We start from the raw sequence: 15222 nt of genomic DNA on the forward strand, positions 1-15222 counted from the left end.
TTTTTGTCTAAGATTGTTCAAAACATACATATTTCTATCCACTCTAATGAATATTTATTTAAAACAATGATCATAAATGTTACTATCAATTGTCACATTTAACACCTTCCACAGAATTCTCATACAGTAAGAATTTTTTCTGTTTTAAAGTAAAAATAAATTTAAAAGATGTAAATAAAATAACAACATGCTGAGAAAAAGGGAAAATTACAGACTTTATAAAAAACTGTTGAATATACATGCTATCCACTCTAATGATGATTTATCCTCAAAAACTGACAATAAATGTCATTTTTTACCTTTGACCCTTATTTAAATATAATTTACATATAATGCGAGAATTCTTAACAATTCTCAAATTAGAAAAAAGTATCCGATAAATAATTAAAAAAAAGTGTCTGATAACACGTTTCATTACATAAGTATTCATAATTAAAGGTGGCTACAGTACTTTTAGGTCTGCAAACAACTTTTATCCAATAGAATGTGTTTATTGTCCAATTGGAAGAGACAATAACAAAATTAATGTCAACATCTTCATAATCTTAATTTATTTTGGAAACAGTACTGATAGACGGCTACAAAAATACATTTTCTAATCAAATTCTATTCTTCATTAAATGGAAAATTTAGGGAAAGAAAAGGGGATAATTGTATTTTACACGTGGATGGTATTCTTGACATAACACTCGATCTGAGGACAGGTACCTTCCACCCATATACACCAAACCAAACAATACGCCATTATGTACACCACAACATGTATACCACTAGCAATAAATAAACGACTCTCAAACATCTCATCCGATGAAAATTCGTTTAATGCAGCAATACCTCAGTACCAAGAAGCACTTAGAAATAATAGATATGAACATGAGCTACACCTGAACAAACAACCAAAAAGAAAACCCGAAACAGAAACATCATTAATTTGGTTCAATCCTCCGTACAGCAAGAACGTAAAGACCAATATCGGACCCAAATTTTTACATTTAGTGGATGAGTGTTTCTCACAAGGCCATAATCTCCGAAAGACTTTTAATGTTGGCATTGATTGCTGGTGGTATCTACAATATCTAAGGTTACGCACGGTATACTTATGGTCGAACTTTAGAGGGTCTGCCAGGGCCAAGGCAGGGTACAGATAGTTTGTAATAGGTTGGTATTCCTTACAATGTGCTAAATCATATAACATTGGTTGCTGGTGGTATCTACAATATCTAAGCTAGGCTAGTTGGGAGAAGGGGGTCGTTAGTCGAACTTTAGAGGGGTCTGCCAGGGCCAAGGCAGTGTACAGATAGTCTGTAATAGGTCATTTGGTATTTCTTACAATGTGCTAAATCATATAACATTGGGTGCTGGTGGTATCTACAATATCCAATCTAGGCCATTTGTGGGAAGGGGATCTCTAGTCGAACTTTAGAGGGGTCTGCCAGGGCCAAGGCAGTGTACAGATAGTCTGTAATAGGTCATTTGGTATTCTTACATTGTGCTAAATCATATAACATTGGCTGCTGGTGGTATCTACAATATCTAATCTAGGCCATTTGTGGGAAGGGGGTCTCTAGTCGAACTTTAGGGTGTCTGGCACTTGCGGTGCAGCAGACAATTAGTCTGTCGTTACCCATTTAGTATTGTATGAACACAACTTGTTCATTTGGCATTAATTTTGAGTGGTACCTCACTCAGCTATGCTATCACCATTTGTAGGCCCTCCCTCGGGGGGTCTGGTGGGCCTATTGCAGAGGACAAAATGTTTGGTGATATGATATTGGTATATAGGATGCAAATGGGCATCCCATGGTGGTGAAATTAGGTGGTATCTCTCTCATCTAATTGGTGCCGATTTGTTAGCACCTTTCGTGTCCCCCGGTATAGACGCAGCAGGGGGTACCCGGCAGACTTCCATTTACATTGACTTCAAGTGACCTCCAATTAACACACTTAAATAGTCAGATAGTGGTACCTAGCTCATCTAACCAAATGTATCTGGGCTGCCTGTCTACAGCCAGCCATTTACTGAGTATTCAGTACAGTAATACAATAAATACTAAGCGGTCAGAAGATGCTACTAATCAATCAATCAATCAATCAATCAATCATTCGATTTATATAGCGCCATTCCAACAGTCATTGTTCATGGTGCTACCAAAAATATCAGAAAATGTGAGTTTTGAGTAGTGACTTAAAGGTGCTCAATAATGATGTTTGTTTAATGTTCAAAGATAGGTGGTTCCAGAACCTACTGTAGGTCCAGCAATACTGAAAGTCCGATCTCCCCAACTATGTTTGCGCCTCTGAATGTCCAGTAGCACCTGATGACTAGATCTTAGTTCTCGCTTTCTCTTATTGATTGTCGATCATTCTGAGAGGTATTTGAGAGCGCAACTATTTATGAATCGGAGCACCAGCAGGATCTTAAATTGAACACACAACTCCACTCCAAATACGATCGCCTCGGTCTTATATATATATATATCAAGAAGTTGACCAGGAATATGTCCTCTATACATTTGACCATAGAGGGTTAGATGAAGGCACTTCCTCTTATTTGGAAATTTCCTGATGTAGGGCATGCCAAACTGTCATTTAATCATTAAAACAAGATATCACACTAGTATGAATGAACTACAGGGGCATAGTGACAGGACAGTCTGGTCATGCAGTCCTATTCTTTCAGCCCATCTTATTGATCTAGTTGAGAAAACGACCATGGAGTTGAAAGAGTATGAAGATGATGAACAAGAAATTGAATTTGAGGTGGACGATGACTGAACATCTATTGCAGTAACTTGATAAATGGGTTTTGAATGAGTATATGTAGACCTACATATACATAGTTTTATTTTGAAAACAGAAACATTCTTACTATATAAGAATTCTGTGAAAATTGAGGTCCTCACTCCTGGATATTCTGAACAATTTATGACAAAAATAAAGTCTTTATGACCAGAGATTACCGAGATATGACCCTCGGGTGGAAACAAGGTACAGAGTAAAAGGTCAAAAGTTGTTTTTCCTGCCAACTTTCAAAAATATGTTTCATTAAATCTTATATAAATATGGATATTCTGAACAATTTATGACCAAAATAAAGTCTTTATGACCAGGGGTTACCGAGATATGACCCTCGGGTGGAAATAATGTCAAAGGTCAAAAGTGATATTTTCCATCAAATTTCAAAAATATGTTTCATTAAAGCTAATATAAATATGGATACTCCGAACAATTTAAAACAAAAATAAAATCGTTATGACCATTGGTTACCGAGATATGACCCTTATGTAAAAACGAGGTCAAAGGTCAAAAGTCGTATTTCCGGTCATTTTGTATGAAAATGTTTTATTATAGTACATAGGAAAGTGCATATTCTGAACAATATAAGACCAAAATCAAACCTCTATGATCACTCGTTGTCAAGATATAGGTCGAATACAAAAATAACCTAAATTATTGCGAAAATCGTTATGCAATAATGTCAAAGGTCAAAAATGATATTTCCCGTCAAATTTCAAAAATATGTTCCATTAAAGCGAATATAAATATGGATATTCTGAACAATTTAAGACAAAAATAAAATCTTTATGACCAGGGGTTACCAAGATATGACCCTTATGTAAAAACAAGGTCAAAGGTCAAAAGTGGCATTTACGGCCATTTTGAACAAAAAATTTTCATTATAGTACATAGAAATGTGCATATTCTGAACAATTTAAGACCAAAATCAGACCTCTATGATCAGTCTTTGACAAGTATCGTCTATATTTATGATTTTGATAAATCCAAGATGGCCACCAAAATGGCCCCAAAAAAACCCCATGGGACAATATTTCGTCTTGGGAACATCAAAAAATGTTAATTACATATATTCAGGATTACAAAAATGTACATTAAAAAAATACATCATGGGGGTGCACGGTAACCCCTCCTTCCTACCCTACTAATGCTGTAATGGGTTAAATAGTTATTTTAAACTTTGAATCAGTTACTTACAGTTATATTTTTATAGAGTCTGATAAAATGTTTAGCTAATCAGTTAGTGTAAATTATTAAACCGTTCTTCATTTACATAATTATATTTTTTGAGGACTGCAATATTTGCCTGATTGTATTGCAAGACTACTTTTACTTATATTTGCAGTCTACCACAATTGTAGACTTGTCCAATTAGCTTGTCAGTTTTGGATGTTGAAAGAATAGTATGTGTTGATATTTTAGAGAGAGGTCCAGTGGGAAATCTTTCTGATAATTTGTTTCAAGTATTTCCTCTTCAGATTGTCACCAATATGACCAGGTTTTGCACTGCCTAAACTAATCATTCAAAATTTTATTGTTCAAAAACGTTATATTTGTTCTTATTCTCTCTTGCTAGCCCTACTGTACTACAGATATTTTATTCTCCCAACTTCAACACACTAGGTGCATTTATGGAAGTTTCAGAGAAATTGGTAATTAATCATTCTTTTATGAGTGTTTAATTGCTGTCTTTCTGGATTTAGCCAGGTTTCAGAGGCTGTAGTTGACCCAGCAAATGTGTAGGCACACTTTGGGACTGTATAGTGACCTTTCAGATATAATAAACAAAAGATTTTAATGTATGCAAATTATGCTACTTTTGTGCAAAAAGTTAAATTGTAAAACTGTTATCTGGTGCCATTTATTTTTCGTAAATGTTTTATTGGTTTGAGGATGCGTCTCAATTCTCAGCAAGTTCTGGGTGCTTAAATCCAACTCCGACAGCATTGTACAGCGGGGCTCTTTAGGCTTTAGATATTTCATAAACACTATTGGTAGCTTGGTGGTATTGCCAGCTTGGTGGTATTGCCAGCTTGCTAATTTCATGGTCTTGCATTAAAACCCTGATTCTGTTAATGTACTAGGACACCAAAGACGAATAATATTATCTATTGCACACTGTATTTTAGTTCATTACGAAAGTTCATTTGACCATACTAATGAAATATGAAATATTTTAATGATGCAAGTAGTGTGTTTTGAAGCAAACTAACTTGGTTCTTTGCCAGTAGTACTATTTTTGGTGGTGGTTTCATTATTGCTGAATTAGTCATTTCTTAGAAGAGATCAAGATTACCAATAGACATCCAAAGTTTTCTACGGTCCGTCCTGTTTCTGCTGCAACTGCTCAAAATACGGTATAAAAATACGGTATAAAATACGGTATTTTTTATACCGTATTTTTTAGTACCCCGTTTCTGCTAACAATACTTCTTGGGTGGTCGTGTTAAATTTCATCCTTTTTACCCAAATTGCCATTCATTTATTTGGTCAATAATTAAAAGTCGCAATAAAGGAAGTTTTACGTCTCACTTTCAACAGCCTAGCCCTAGTGATAGAGATGTTGTGAGAGCACAGAAAACATTGTAATGGGGACAAGTAATTCCTTCCCTTTCCGAGTTATTGTCTTTTACAATCTTTTACTGCTTTCGCAGGCTCTTCAGCTTTGAATTTACTTGCTTTGGAGTCTATTCCGTACTCTTGCTTTATTTTTTTAGAAATGTCTTTATAAATGTGGTTGTCCCTTTTATTACCTTTTAGTTGGCCGGACATTTTAGCTTCCCCATCCCCTCCTTCCCCACCCCCTCCTTCCCCATCCCCTCTTTCCCCATCCCCTCCCCCTCCTTCCCCACACAGATTTATATAGTAAATACTGTGACGTCTTCGCTCCACATTTTCGACGAATATCTATACACGTGTGTAAAACAGCTGACAGCGACAGAAAATAAAAACACGATGTTGACCTCATGTCACAGGTAAAAAAAAAATACGGTATTTTTTATTGGCAGCAGAAAAGGGTACAAAAAATACGGTATAAATTTGTAAATACCGTATTTTATCCACAAATTTGGTGGGGAAAATACGGTATACAAAATACGGTATTTTTTTTATGAACGCAGTTTCTGCTGCCAAAAAAATATGGTATATATATACGGTATTCAAAAAATACCGTATAAAATACGGTATTTTCTTGGCAGCAGAAACAGGGCCTACGTTACCTTATTTGACTTGACACTTGATCACCAACTATACTGAGCTGATTTGATTTTACATAAGAGTACATTTTGTGGAAGCCTAGAGGTGACCAAAACTTGGTCTTTCAGTTGGTCACAGACAGCCCATCCAAAAATACAGTATGAACAAAAACTCTTGTCTTTGAGTCAGTTACAGTTTTAGAAGTCCCTCTCAATGAGTATGGATTACTTTAGTTTTGGACTTTGACAAACTTCACTTTAGCAGGCCATCTTCCTAATGTAAATATTCACAGTATTAGTCATGATATAGCTGTTAATATTAGGTGGTTGGGAATAAACATTCCTAATAAAATGCACCCTGCTGCTGCCTAGGAATGCAATTTACAACTTTCCATTTCTATATGTAAAGAATTTGTTTATTTTCTCAAACCCAGTAAAATGGTTAGCTTGTTGCTTGCAGTGTCTTTCATTTTCTCCTTTTCGTATAGTTGGGTCTTTTTTCGTACATTTAAGTCTCCCTTTCTTTGTATATTTAAGTCTCACTTTTTTTGTATAGTACTTAGTAGAGTCTCCCTTTTCGTATAGTGGGGTCTCTCTTTTCGTATTGAGTCTTGGGTCTTTGGTCTCTAGTTTCGAAACACCCAAAATGTGTAAGGTTTAATATAGTTTGATGTGCATTAAAAGTGACCTGAAAAGTGTGTTACAAGTAGACTAGTTAGTATGTCCTAGTTTTCATCATTAAAATGTTATTATGCCTATCTCAAAGCCTAGGTCAAATTTAGGTCATGTTAGTATTAGTCAGAAGTAGCAAGTTAAAAGGTGAACATCATCATTGGCTATATACCAGAAGAGGGATCTTGTTGCCATTGTCATGGTAACCATACTGTACTTTTTATAAACAAGGAAGTAAAATGATGCATTGGTTCTGTTGTGTCAAGTATGGTATATCACTCAGAATAGCATACAGTATTACTTATGCTTTTTTCTCTTTTAACCTTCATGCACTTGTTCTACCCACACCATTTATGTCAGATTTAGGATATGGTTTGGATCATACAATTATGCTGCAATATATATTTGAACAAAATGCCAATGTTTGAATTGTTTCTAACTTTAAACTCTTTACAATACAGGGGGTTGATAAAAGGAGAAGTGTTTTAAGACATGTTAACTGTACAATAAAATAAATGTTATGAAATGATCTAGAGAAGTACTACATACTGTACACTCTTTCCCAAGAAAAGGATAAAATGCCATAATATTAAATATACATAATTACAATGGCAATTGTTGTTGGTTATCAATTTAAAGAAACTAAAGAGCTTACAGTTTTTTTGTTATTAGTTATTATTACAGAATTTACTACCATTAACAAGACATATTTTTTTCAGTTTTTCCTCAACACTATTGGCATTTTAATCTGGTTCCAGCCTACCCAAAAGGAATTACATTAATAGCCTAGCCACTGATCAGGATTAGTGGTACAGCAAAATGAAGGTCTCCAGAATTAATGTAGTGAAACAATTCTTTGTTTCAGTTTGGCCCACACACCCAAAGGCCTTCACCTGTTGCAAACACTGAAATATCACTCTTTACTGACCCCTACATCTTGCTAATTAATTAATCTTGATGTCATGTGTAGTTTTGAACATTATACAGTTTGTTCCAAATTTATCAGAATTGCTCTAGAAATGATTTGCTTCAGTACATGCTATATCTACTGACTCATACATACAGTATATTTGTTAATTAACCAGTTTAATTATTTATTCTTAAACTAACTTTAACAACTTTATAGTAATCACCCATTCCATCTCATTCTAATCTGCTCCTACTAATACTATACTCTCACTCTACTTCCTTAAGAATTTACATTGCAAATTACTCATTTACATACACATGTCCTATTGGTATAAGCACTCTAGGCGTTGTTTACAGTGTTCTGATGATGAAAATAGTTTCTCGAAACATGTCACATTTACATTTTAAGGCAGTTTGCCTTTTTATTAAATGCCTCGCTATAGTCATCTTAACTCGTAAGTTTGGTGGTATTATTCATGATTGCAAATTGTCTTTTTGATTATGTAATTTGCTTACCTTTATTCCATGTACTTATAATTTTTTTTTACTAAAACTATACAATCATTTCATGTTTATAATTGTTATTTTCCCTCAACATTCTAAAAATCTTAAAGTAACTTTAACTTATTGTAATCATACATACATTTTGGCAAATTGATAAATTTACAAAAAGTTTCAGCTACCTTTGCTCAATTAAAAAGTCTAAACTAGTATGAAAAATGTCCCTACTATACTAGAAAATTGCTGGTTTGCTGATGTGCTTTTGAGCTCACTTTGTATAATTTACAACTTTCCTAAAAAACTATGTATTCTAACATTACAACTTATAGGATTATAACAAATTATAGAAATAGTAATTAGTTTGTAGAATGTACTATATTAAAAATGACTAATTTGGATTATTTTACACCATTATAGTGTATTTACATTCATTATTAGGTTACCAAATACAGTTTCCTCTATTAAACAACAATAGAGACTTTACAATAAACAATTGTGTTGCATGTATTGTGTTTAAGCATTGTTCCAAGTCAGAAAGGTGTTCCACAACTCTCATGAGTATTGTTTGCAGCTTAAATTGACTAACCACAGAAACGCACAGCACTGAATACAACTACAAGTAAAACAGCGTATCTAAATTGTAATCTTATAAAGTCCATGAATGCTGGACCAGTACAGATTCCACCATCCAGCTAATATCTGGAACCCACTTTTCTACTCTATTTCTCTTACTAAAATGCAATGGAACTTATACTATAAGTTATAGTATATGATAAAACCTATAATAAATATATATAGAAAGGTTAATAAATGATAATAGTGAATAGCTTAGTGGTCATAATCAGCTGGTAGTGTTTTGTGGTTTGTTTTATTCTGGTTACAGTTTAGTTTTGTCATCAAATAACTAATACAACTTTGTATTGCACTTCTGAAAAACTGTAATCTTCAGCTTTGTTCATTAACCTTGAATAATGAAAGAAGTAACAAACTGCTATCATGCAAACTAATAATCATAAATTAATTGGTTTATCATATATGTATACAATTTTTAAGACTGAAAATATTAACTAATCAGCATTTCTTGTTCAATTTTTCATATATTTAATAATACGTGTCGCGCTTAATACTTTACTATCTTTAAATCGCTTCACATAGGAATTCACATGATCACCCCAACCATTTGTATTTGTACAAACATGTATGGAAACATATGTTGCAGCTAGTAATCAGTGCAGTTTGATCTTACCAGGTACCCATTTGTACACCTTGGTGAGGAGAGAACATTGGAATCTACAATTTAATTTTATGTTTCATTCTGTGTATTTTCTTTCAAAGAAAAATGTTTTTTATTTTTCAGTTTCATCCCTTAAAACTTTTTCCATCTTTCTGACATTATGGTTTCCACGATTTGTTTCCATATTTTTCTGTTTTGTGCAGGATGGTTCGTTATTGTACTAAAGACTCCATACCATTTTAACCTTCTTCGTTTAATTCTTTTCAGTCACAATACACATACAACAACATGGGAAGACCCACGGAAGAAGATGTTGACAAATCAATTAAAAGCCAGTGTAAATCAACATGAACATATGATATTACAGCAAAATAGTAGCAACATATTACAACAAAACTCACAGATGCAAGATTTAGGTAATCTGCCAGAAGGATGGGAACAAGCATGCTCAGGGGATGGCGAAGTCTACTTTATCAACCACTTAACAAGAACAACCAGTTGGCTAGATCCAAGAGTTGGTGAGTAATGAGGCCAGTTGTTCCCAGAATGAATACTGTACAATTGATGATGACCCACAGAGATAATTTTGTATGAGAGGTTAAATCACATAATGTCACCTCCCCAATACCATAAACATGTTTTAAATGAATAAATAAAAATACCAAAATCTCTGAAAACAGAAAATTCTCTCAATACTGAAAACTGTATGAAATCGGAATTTTCTTGAGAGGTCGAAAATGTCTGTCTTAATAATGTTAAAAACCCATTCAGAATATCAGAATTTCTTGAAAACCTATTACGCCAGACAAAGGAGTGTCTGATATAGTGACAATTGACTGTGCATGATTTGTTGGTAGTTGGTTTGGAGAAAAGAGAAAATCAATATGATTACGTTTTTTTTTATCACTTTTTTTTTAATTTGTACATTTTTCAGTAAGGGCACTTCAACAATCACACTTAACACAGCCCCCAACGAATCAACCAGCACAACAAGTTGGCCAGTTGACCCCACAGCAACGACAACAAAAGGTGCGCTTACAACGACTTCAATTAGAACGTGAGAGGTTACGAAAACGTACACAACAGATTCTTCAACAGGTAATTGCGTTTCTCTTTGCCCGCGCTAAAATACTATATTTTATTTTAGTTATTTTTCATCAATTTCTGAATCATTTTACAAATATTATTAATTTGTAGTTGTGCTGTATATGCTCCAAAATGTTGTAGACTTCTAATATAGAATGTCACTGCTAATTTTATTACATAGAAGGACATCAAAGCGTTTATATTTTAACATTTAAAACATTTATTCGTCTATTTCGTGCCTAGCTTACCTGGATAAACCAACAATAGCCTTTCTCCTCGAAGAGCGAGATATAACTCGAAAAGTAGAAGTTTTCATTGAATCCCCCTCTCCACAAATGGTACAAAATGTTGGTTTGTGTATTTACAGTTTACACTGGTATACATACTTGAATTATCCCCACATTTCTCATTTTCACTGGCTGTGAAAAGGGGGTAAATTATTTATTTATATTTTTTATAATGTTTGTCATAATCTTTTTATTAATTTTAATAATCATTGATTCTCTTTCCCACTATTTCTATTCCCTAAATAAACTTGTTATTGAAAAAGAGTTTGTATGATTAAAATTTGAGTTAATCATCATCCCTACAGTAACTTACTCTAGACAGGCTTAATTCTTTTACCCTTTTATCATCAAATCGCTTGTGAAAAGTTCAACTTCTTGTGTCAGAGAAAATTTGAGGCACATTGTAGGCCTAGCCATTGACTCAGCTGGAGCCATACAAGTCTGGCCGAGGCTGTTTTGATAGGCTAACTACCTGGCTCTATTACCTGCTGTGTGCATTAGTTGGGCCTTGCTTGTTTGTTATCATATACCATCTATACTGGGTCAATTTATTCTGTATGCCTAAATATCTGGGGTCCTTCTCAAAAAATATTCAACTTATTTTGGAAAAAAGAAAGGAGGATAATTTGTATATTGAAATGTTTGTTTTTATAATTTAAACACAGTGGTAATATTAAACTCAAATTGTACAAATAAACTGTTATGCTGACTAAAATTGCTTTAAATATTATTATAAACTACAATAATTGACAAGATATTCTTTTTGTTTGTGTTTACCTTGTAAAATTAATCTGTTTCCCTTCCTTCAGTTAGAAATTATTTTGAGGAAATATTTGGCAATAGGCTATTAAAGACCATTAGCCCGCGATATATGGTAATGTAATAAACTATTAAAGAACAACTTGACAGATAACTATATTTTAACAACGTATTAGGGTTGTACATATGATTTTAGAACAATCGCGAGATTTACGATATCGCACCGCCGCTTGCCTTACAGCTGTCGCCGTAAATTGCTGTGACGTCACAAATTCATTTATTTAAAAAGTGTGTTTAATAGAAATGTTTTTTTTTATGAAAATTTTAGGAATTTTCATACAGCAGTCTATAAAACTAGGATCAATTTCATGTACTGGTAGAAAATTGTTTTAATCAATTAATACCAACTCAAAACAATTTTTGCTCCACTCAATGTATACTTTTTTACTGTACTACTATTTTTATTTTATTCTTTATTTATACATTCTAAGAATTACTTGCTTTAAATTGTGTGATTGTAAACATATAAAAATGTATCTATACAAGATAAAAATGGCAATAGTTTTGTCATGTCATCCAGTAGTTGAATAGACTAGATTTAGTATAGAAAAAGAAGTTTATTGTTTAGAGCTATATTTTATGTTGTGATTATAACCCCTTGTCCAACACTTGAACAGAGATGAATTGTTAATAGATAATAGGCCTTAATCAAATTTCTACCAATATAAGCCAAATTATTAACAACTTCCTTATTGTGTCGCCACTCATATGTAGGTCATAGACTGGTACATTTCAATTTAACTGTTAAATAATTATACGCGTTGTGTAATGAGGTTTCACTCAAAATACATAAAGAACATTACATGTTATTTTTCTGAGAAAGTAATATTAATTGTGTTACATATTAACTCAAACTATTATCTATTATAACTTAAAATCAGCTACATTTGTTTTGCAATACACTACTACTGTACAAGTAATAGTTGATTCATCACACATGAAAGAATCTTGAATGTTATGTTATCATTGTATCAAAGCTTTTATTTTGTTAAAAACATTTCTTTGCTTTATATCCTATCATTAATATATAGACTATCAACAAAATAATAAATATATATAAATACAATCAATAATCATTTTATTATCGATTATTGTAATTATTATTTATTGGTTGAAATAACTGAAAGGATGTTTGTCATTACTCAATTGCGTCGATCGCTTATGATGATTGTAAATGTAGTAATTAAAATTAAACAATTGTAATAGTTTGTTCACTTTCTTGATTAGATTAATCAATGCAGAATATTGAATTGGTCTAAAAGATGAAATTCAAAAATAAACCAATCGATACTCCATTAATATTCTGATCCTAAACAGATTAAATTGGAAATTTGTTCTTACTAGAGAAAAATTATCTTAGCTTATTAATGTAAAGCCTCACTAGAGAGTTGTTTGCAGTTTATTACAAAGTAACCATTACTTAATTCTTTGTATCAGTCCTACTTTGCATCTTAATGCTTGTATTTTATTCTGACCTAGTTTAAAATTTGCTTTGAAATTTAACTGCTAATTTTTATGAATTTCTCTATTTTAACTGATCAAACTAAATAGCAAGAGTACTACAATATGTTGACTTGCACATATCTATGTTCGTATATTTGTAATGTTTTGCCGGTTGTAATACTAGTAGTGTTACATATACTGTATTAGATCTACATAACACCTGACCGCTTCCGAAAAGAAAAGTTGCATTGTGTCGTGTTGACGCTAGGTGGGCAATTTAGAGCGTATCGTACAGAATACAAAGCTTAGCTTTTTCTGGCCTTGCCTTGTTTTTGTGGCCGGGAATTGAACCGTGCCTTGATCAATTCTCTACTATTGTTCGTTTAATTATGCATAGGCTACTAAAGAATGAAATATAATAAAACACAATATAAAAAATAAAGTAGATTTTGTTATATAGTTAAATAATGGTGTCACAGTTGATCAGATATGGGTGTTATAGTGTGTTGAAGTGTACTTAAGCGTTTGTAAGTCGGCCATACATTAGAAGTTACTAGAGGCACTAAATGAATTACTTGAACAATAGCTGATTAAAACCAAATAAGGTCAAAGGTACTAGTTCTCAAATTGTTGCATTCTGCCACAGTGGGACCTGCAATAAAGCCTGGAGGGTGAAATACAAAGCAAATGCATTTAGTTAGTGCATGTAGTGGGCAAATCACTCACTCATGATTTTAATAATGTTAATAACTGTAAAAATAAAGTTTTTGGATTGTATTAAAACTTTCCTGTAAAATATTATGAAACAAAATTTACTATCAGGAAATCAAATATTAAAAAATATAATGAAACGTCAGTGAAATTATTTGTTAAAAATTACTACATTACTATACAACCTTATAAGTAGGTCCAAATAAAAGAATATTTTATGTTTGACCTTGGTAACAGAAAAATTAAAATAATTTAAAAGATGTGGGGTAAATTTTGATTGAAAATTAATGGCTCTGTTGAATTTCACAAATAAAAAATAAAAACATATTATTAAATATTGAAACACTTGTCCGTGAATAAATTGAAATTATTTCTCTTTATGAATGACCAAAGAATAGATTTCAGGTTGATTAAAACCCACCACTCTAGATAAACAAACTTAGTAATCGCTGGCGTTGTTGTATACTGTAATACAATGCAATATAACTTAGGATAAGATAGCAATCATGTCCTCATGAGTGCCTTCAATAAACTTTGTTTGTTCTTTGTTTAATCTGTCTTTCTAGATAAATAGTAAACAAGTATTATGTATATTGTAGTGTGTTATGATTGTCAGTTCCTGTTCACATGACGCCGCCGCCTATATCAGGTGTTTTATAGGTGTTGTTTAATGTCAATTCCCATGGTTCTGGGTTCAACTCCATAACAATTTTTTCTCATGACCATAAAGTTTGAAGATCATATATAAAAGATGACTAATACTAGTATTTTAAACTAAATATTATGGAAAGAGCCACTCGCCTCCATGTACCATGTAGAAAGTATTTAGTTTAGTGCTTGAAATGCTTATTATTTAAATGGTTACAAAAAGAACAGTTTGTACTGTTGATTAAACTTTTGTAATTATACTGTCCAAAATGTTATAACTTCATAAAATAATGTTTGTTGAACGATTAAATTTCATAGATCTCCTTTTCTTCAAAGGAGTTCCAGATTCGACGTGAGATTAGTGATGATGAACATACTGTAAGTAGTACCGGACTTGATCCGTTCCTTGGACACAACCGGCAAGAGAGCGGAGACAGTGGATGCGGAATGAGTAATTACAGCCATCCCAGAACTCCAGACGGAATAATTAGTAACTTAGATGATATGGAAACTGATAATGGTAAGGATATTCTTCATTTTAAGTATGTGAAAAATTAATAAAGTTTATAAGTAAAAGGTAAGGGCTTATTTCTGTCGTGAGTATACAACTGGTTAAATAGTGTTTGAATTGTCTACTTCCATTTTTTTAATAGCAGTACCAAATGGCACATTCAAGCGATTTCCATCAGTTAACTTGATGTTCCGTAAGCTATAGGCCAAACGGCAGCTTGAAAAATAAAAAATAAATACAATGATAAATGTTTAGTTTCATAAGCTTCTTTATTTTAAAGCAAGACACAGCATCATTCGTATCCAACATATACCTTTAAATAAATTGAAATTGATTTTTTTTTAAATCACAATTAAAGTTTTTTTTTTAAATAAAATGCACAGAATACTGACTATTCTTAATGCATGAGTT

The 15222-nt window shown here is 32.6% G+C and overlaps 1 protein-coding gene across 2 annotated transcripts in view; it reads left to right on the plus strand.

Moving 5' to 3' along the window:
* Nucleotides 1-15222, plus strand: part of LOC140049277 (transcriptional coactivator YAP1-like) — a 31598-nt gene that overhangs the window by 12819 nt on the left and 3557 nt on the right. Inside the window, exons 2-4 of one of the 2 annotated variants that reach the window (XM_072094120.1) lie at nt 9574-9824; nt 10241-10404; nt 14637-14820. In XM_072094120.1, coding sequence (XP_071950221.1) covers nt 9574-9824; nt 10241-10404; nt 14637-14820 — 599 coding nt within the window. The remainder of the gene's footprint in view (nt 1-9573; nt 9825-10240; nt 10405-14636; nt 14821-15222) is intronic. The other variant, XM_072094121.1, reaches the window with a different exon arrangement.

The sequence above is a fragment of the Antedon mediterranea genome, chromosome 5 (assembly GCF_964355755.1).
Source record: "Antedon mediterranea chromosome 5, ecAntMedi1.1, whole genome shotgun sequence".
NCBI lineage: Eukaryota > Metazoa > Echinodermata > Crinoidea > Comatulida > Antedonidae > Antedon > Antedon mediterranea.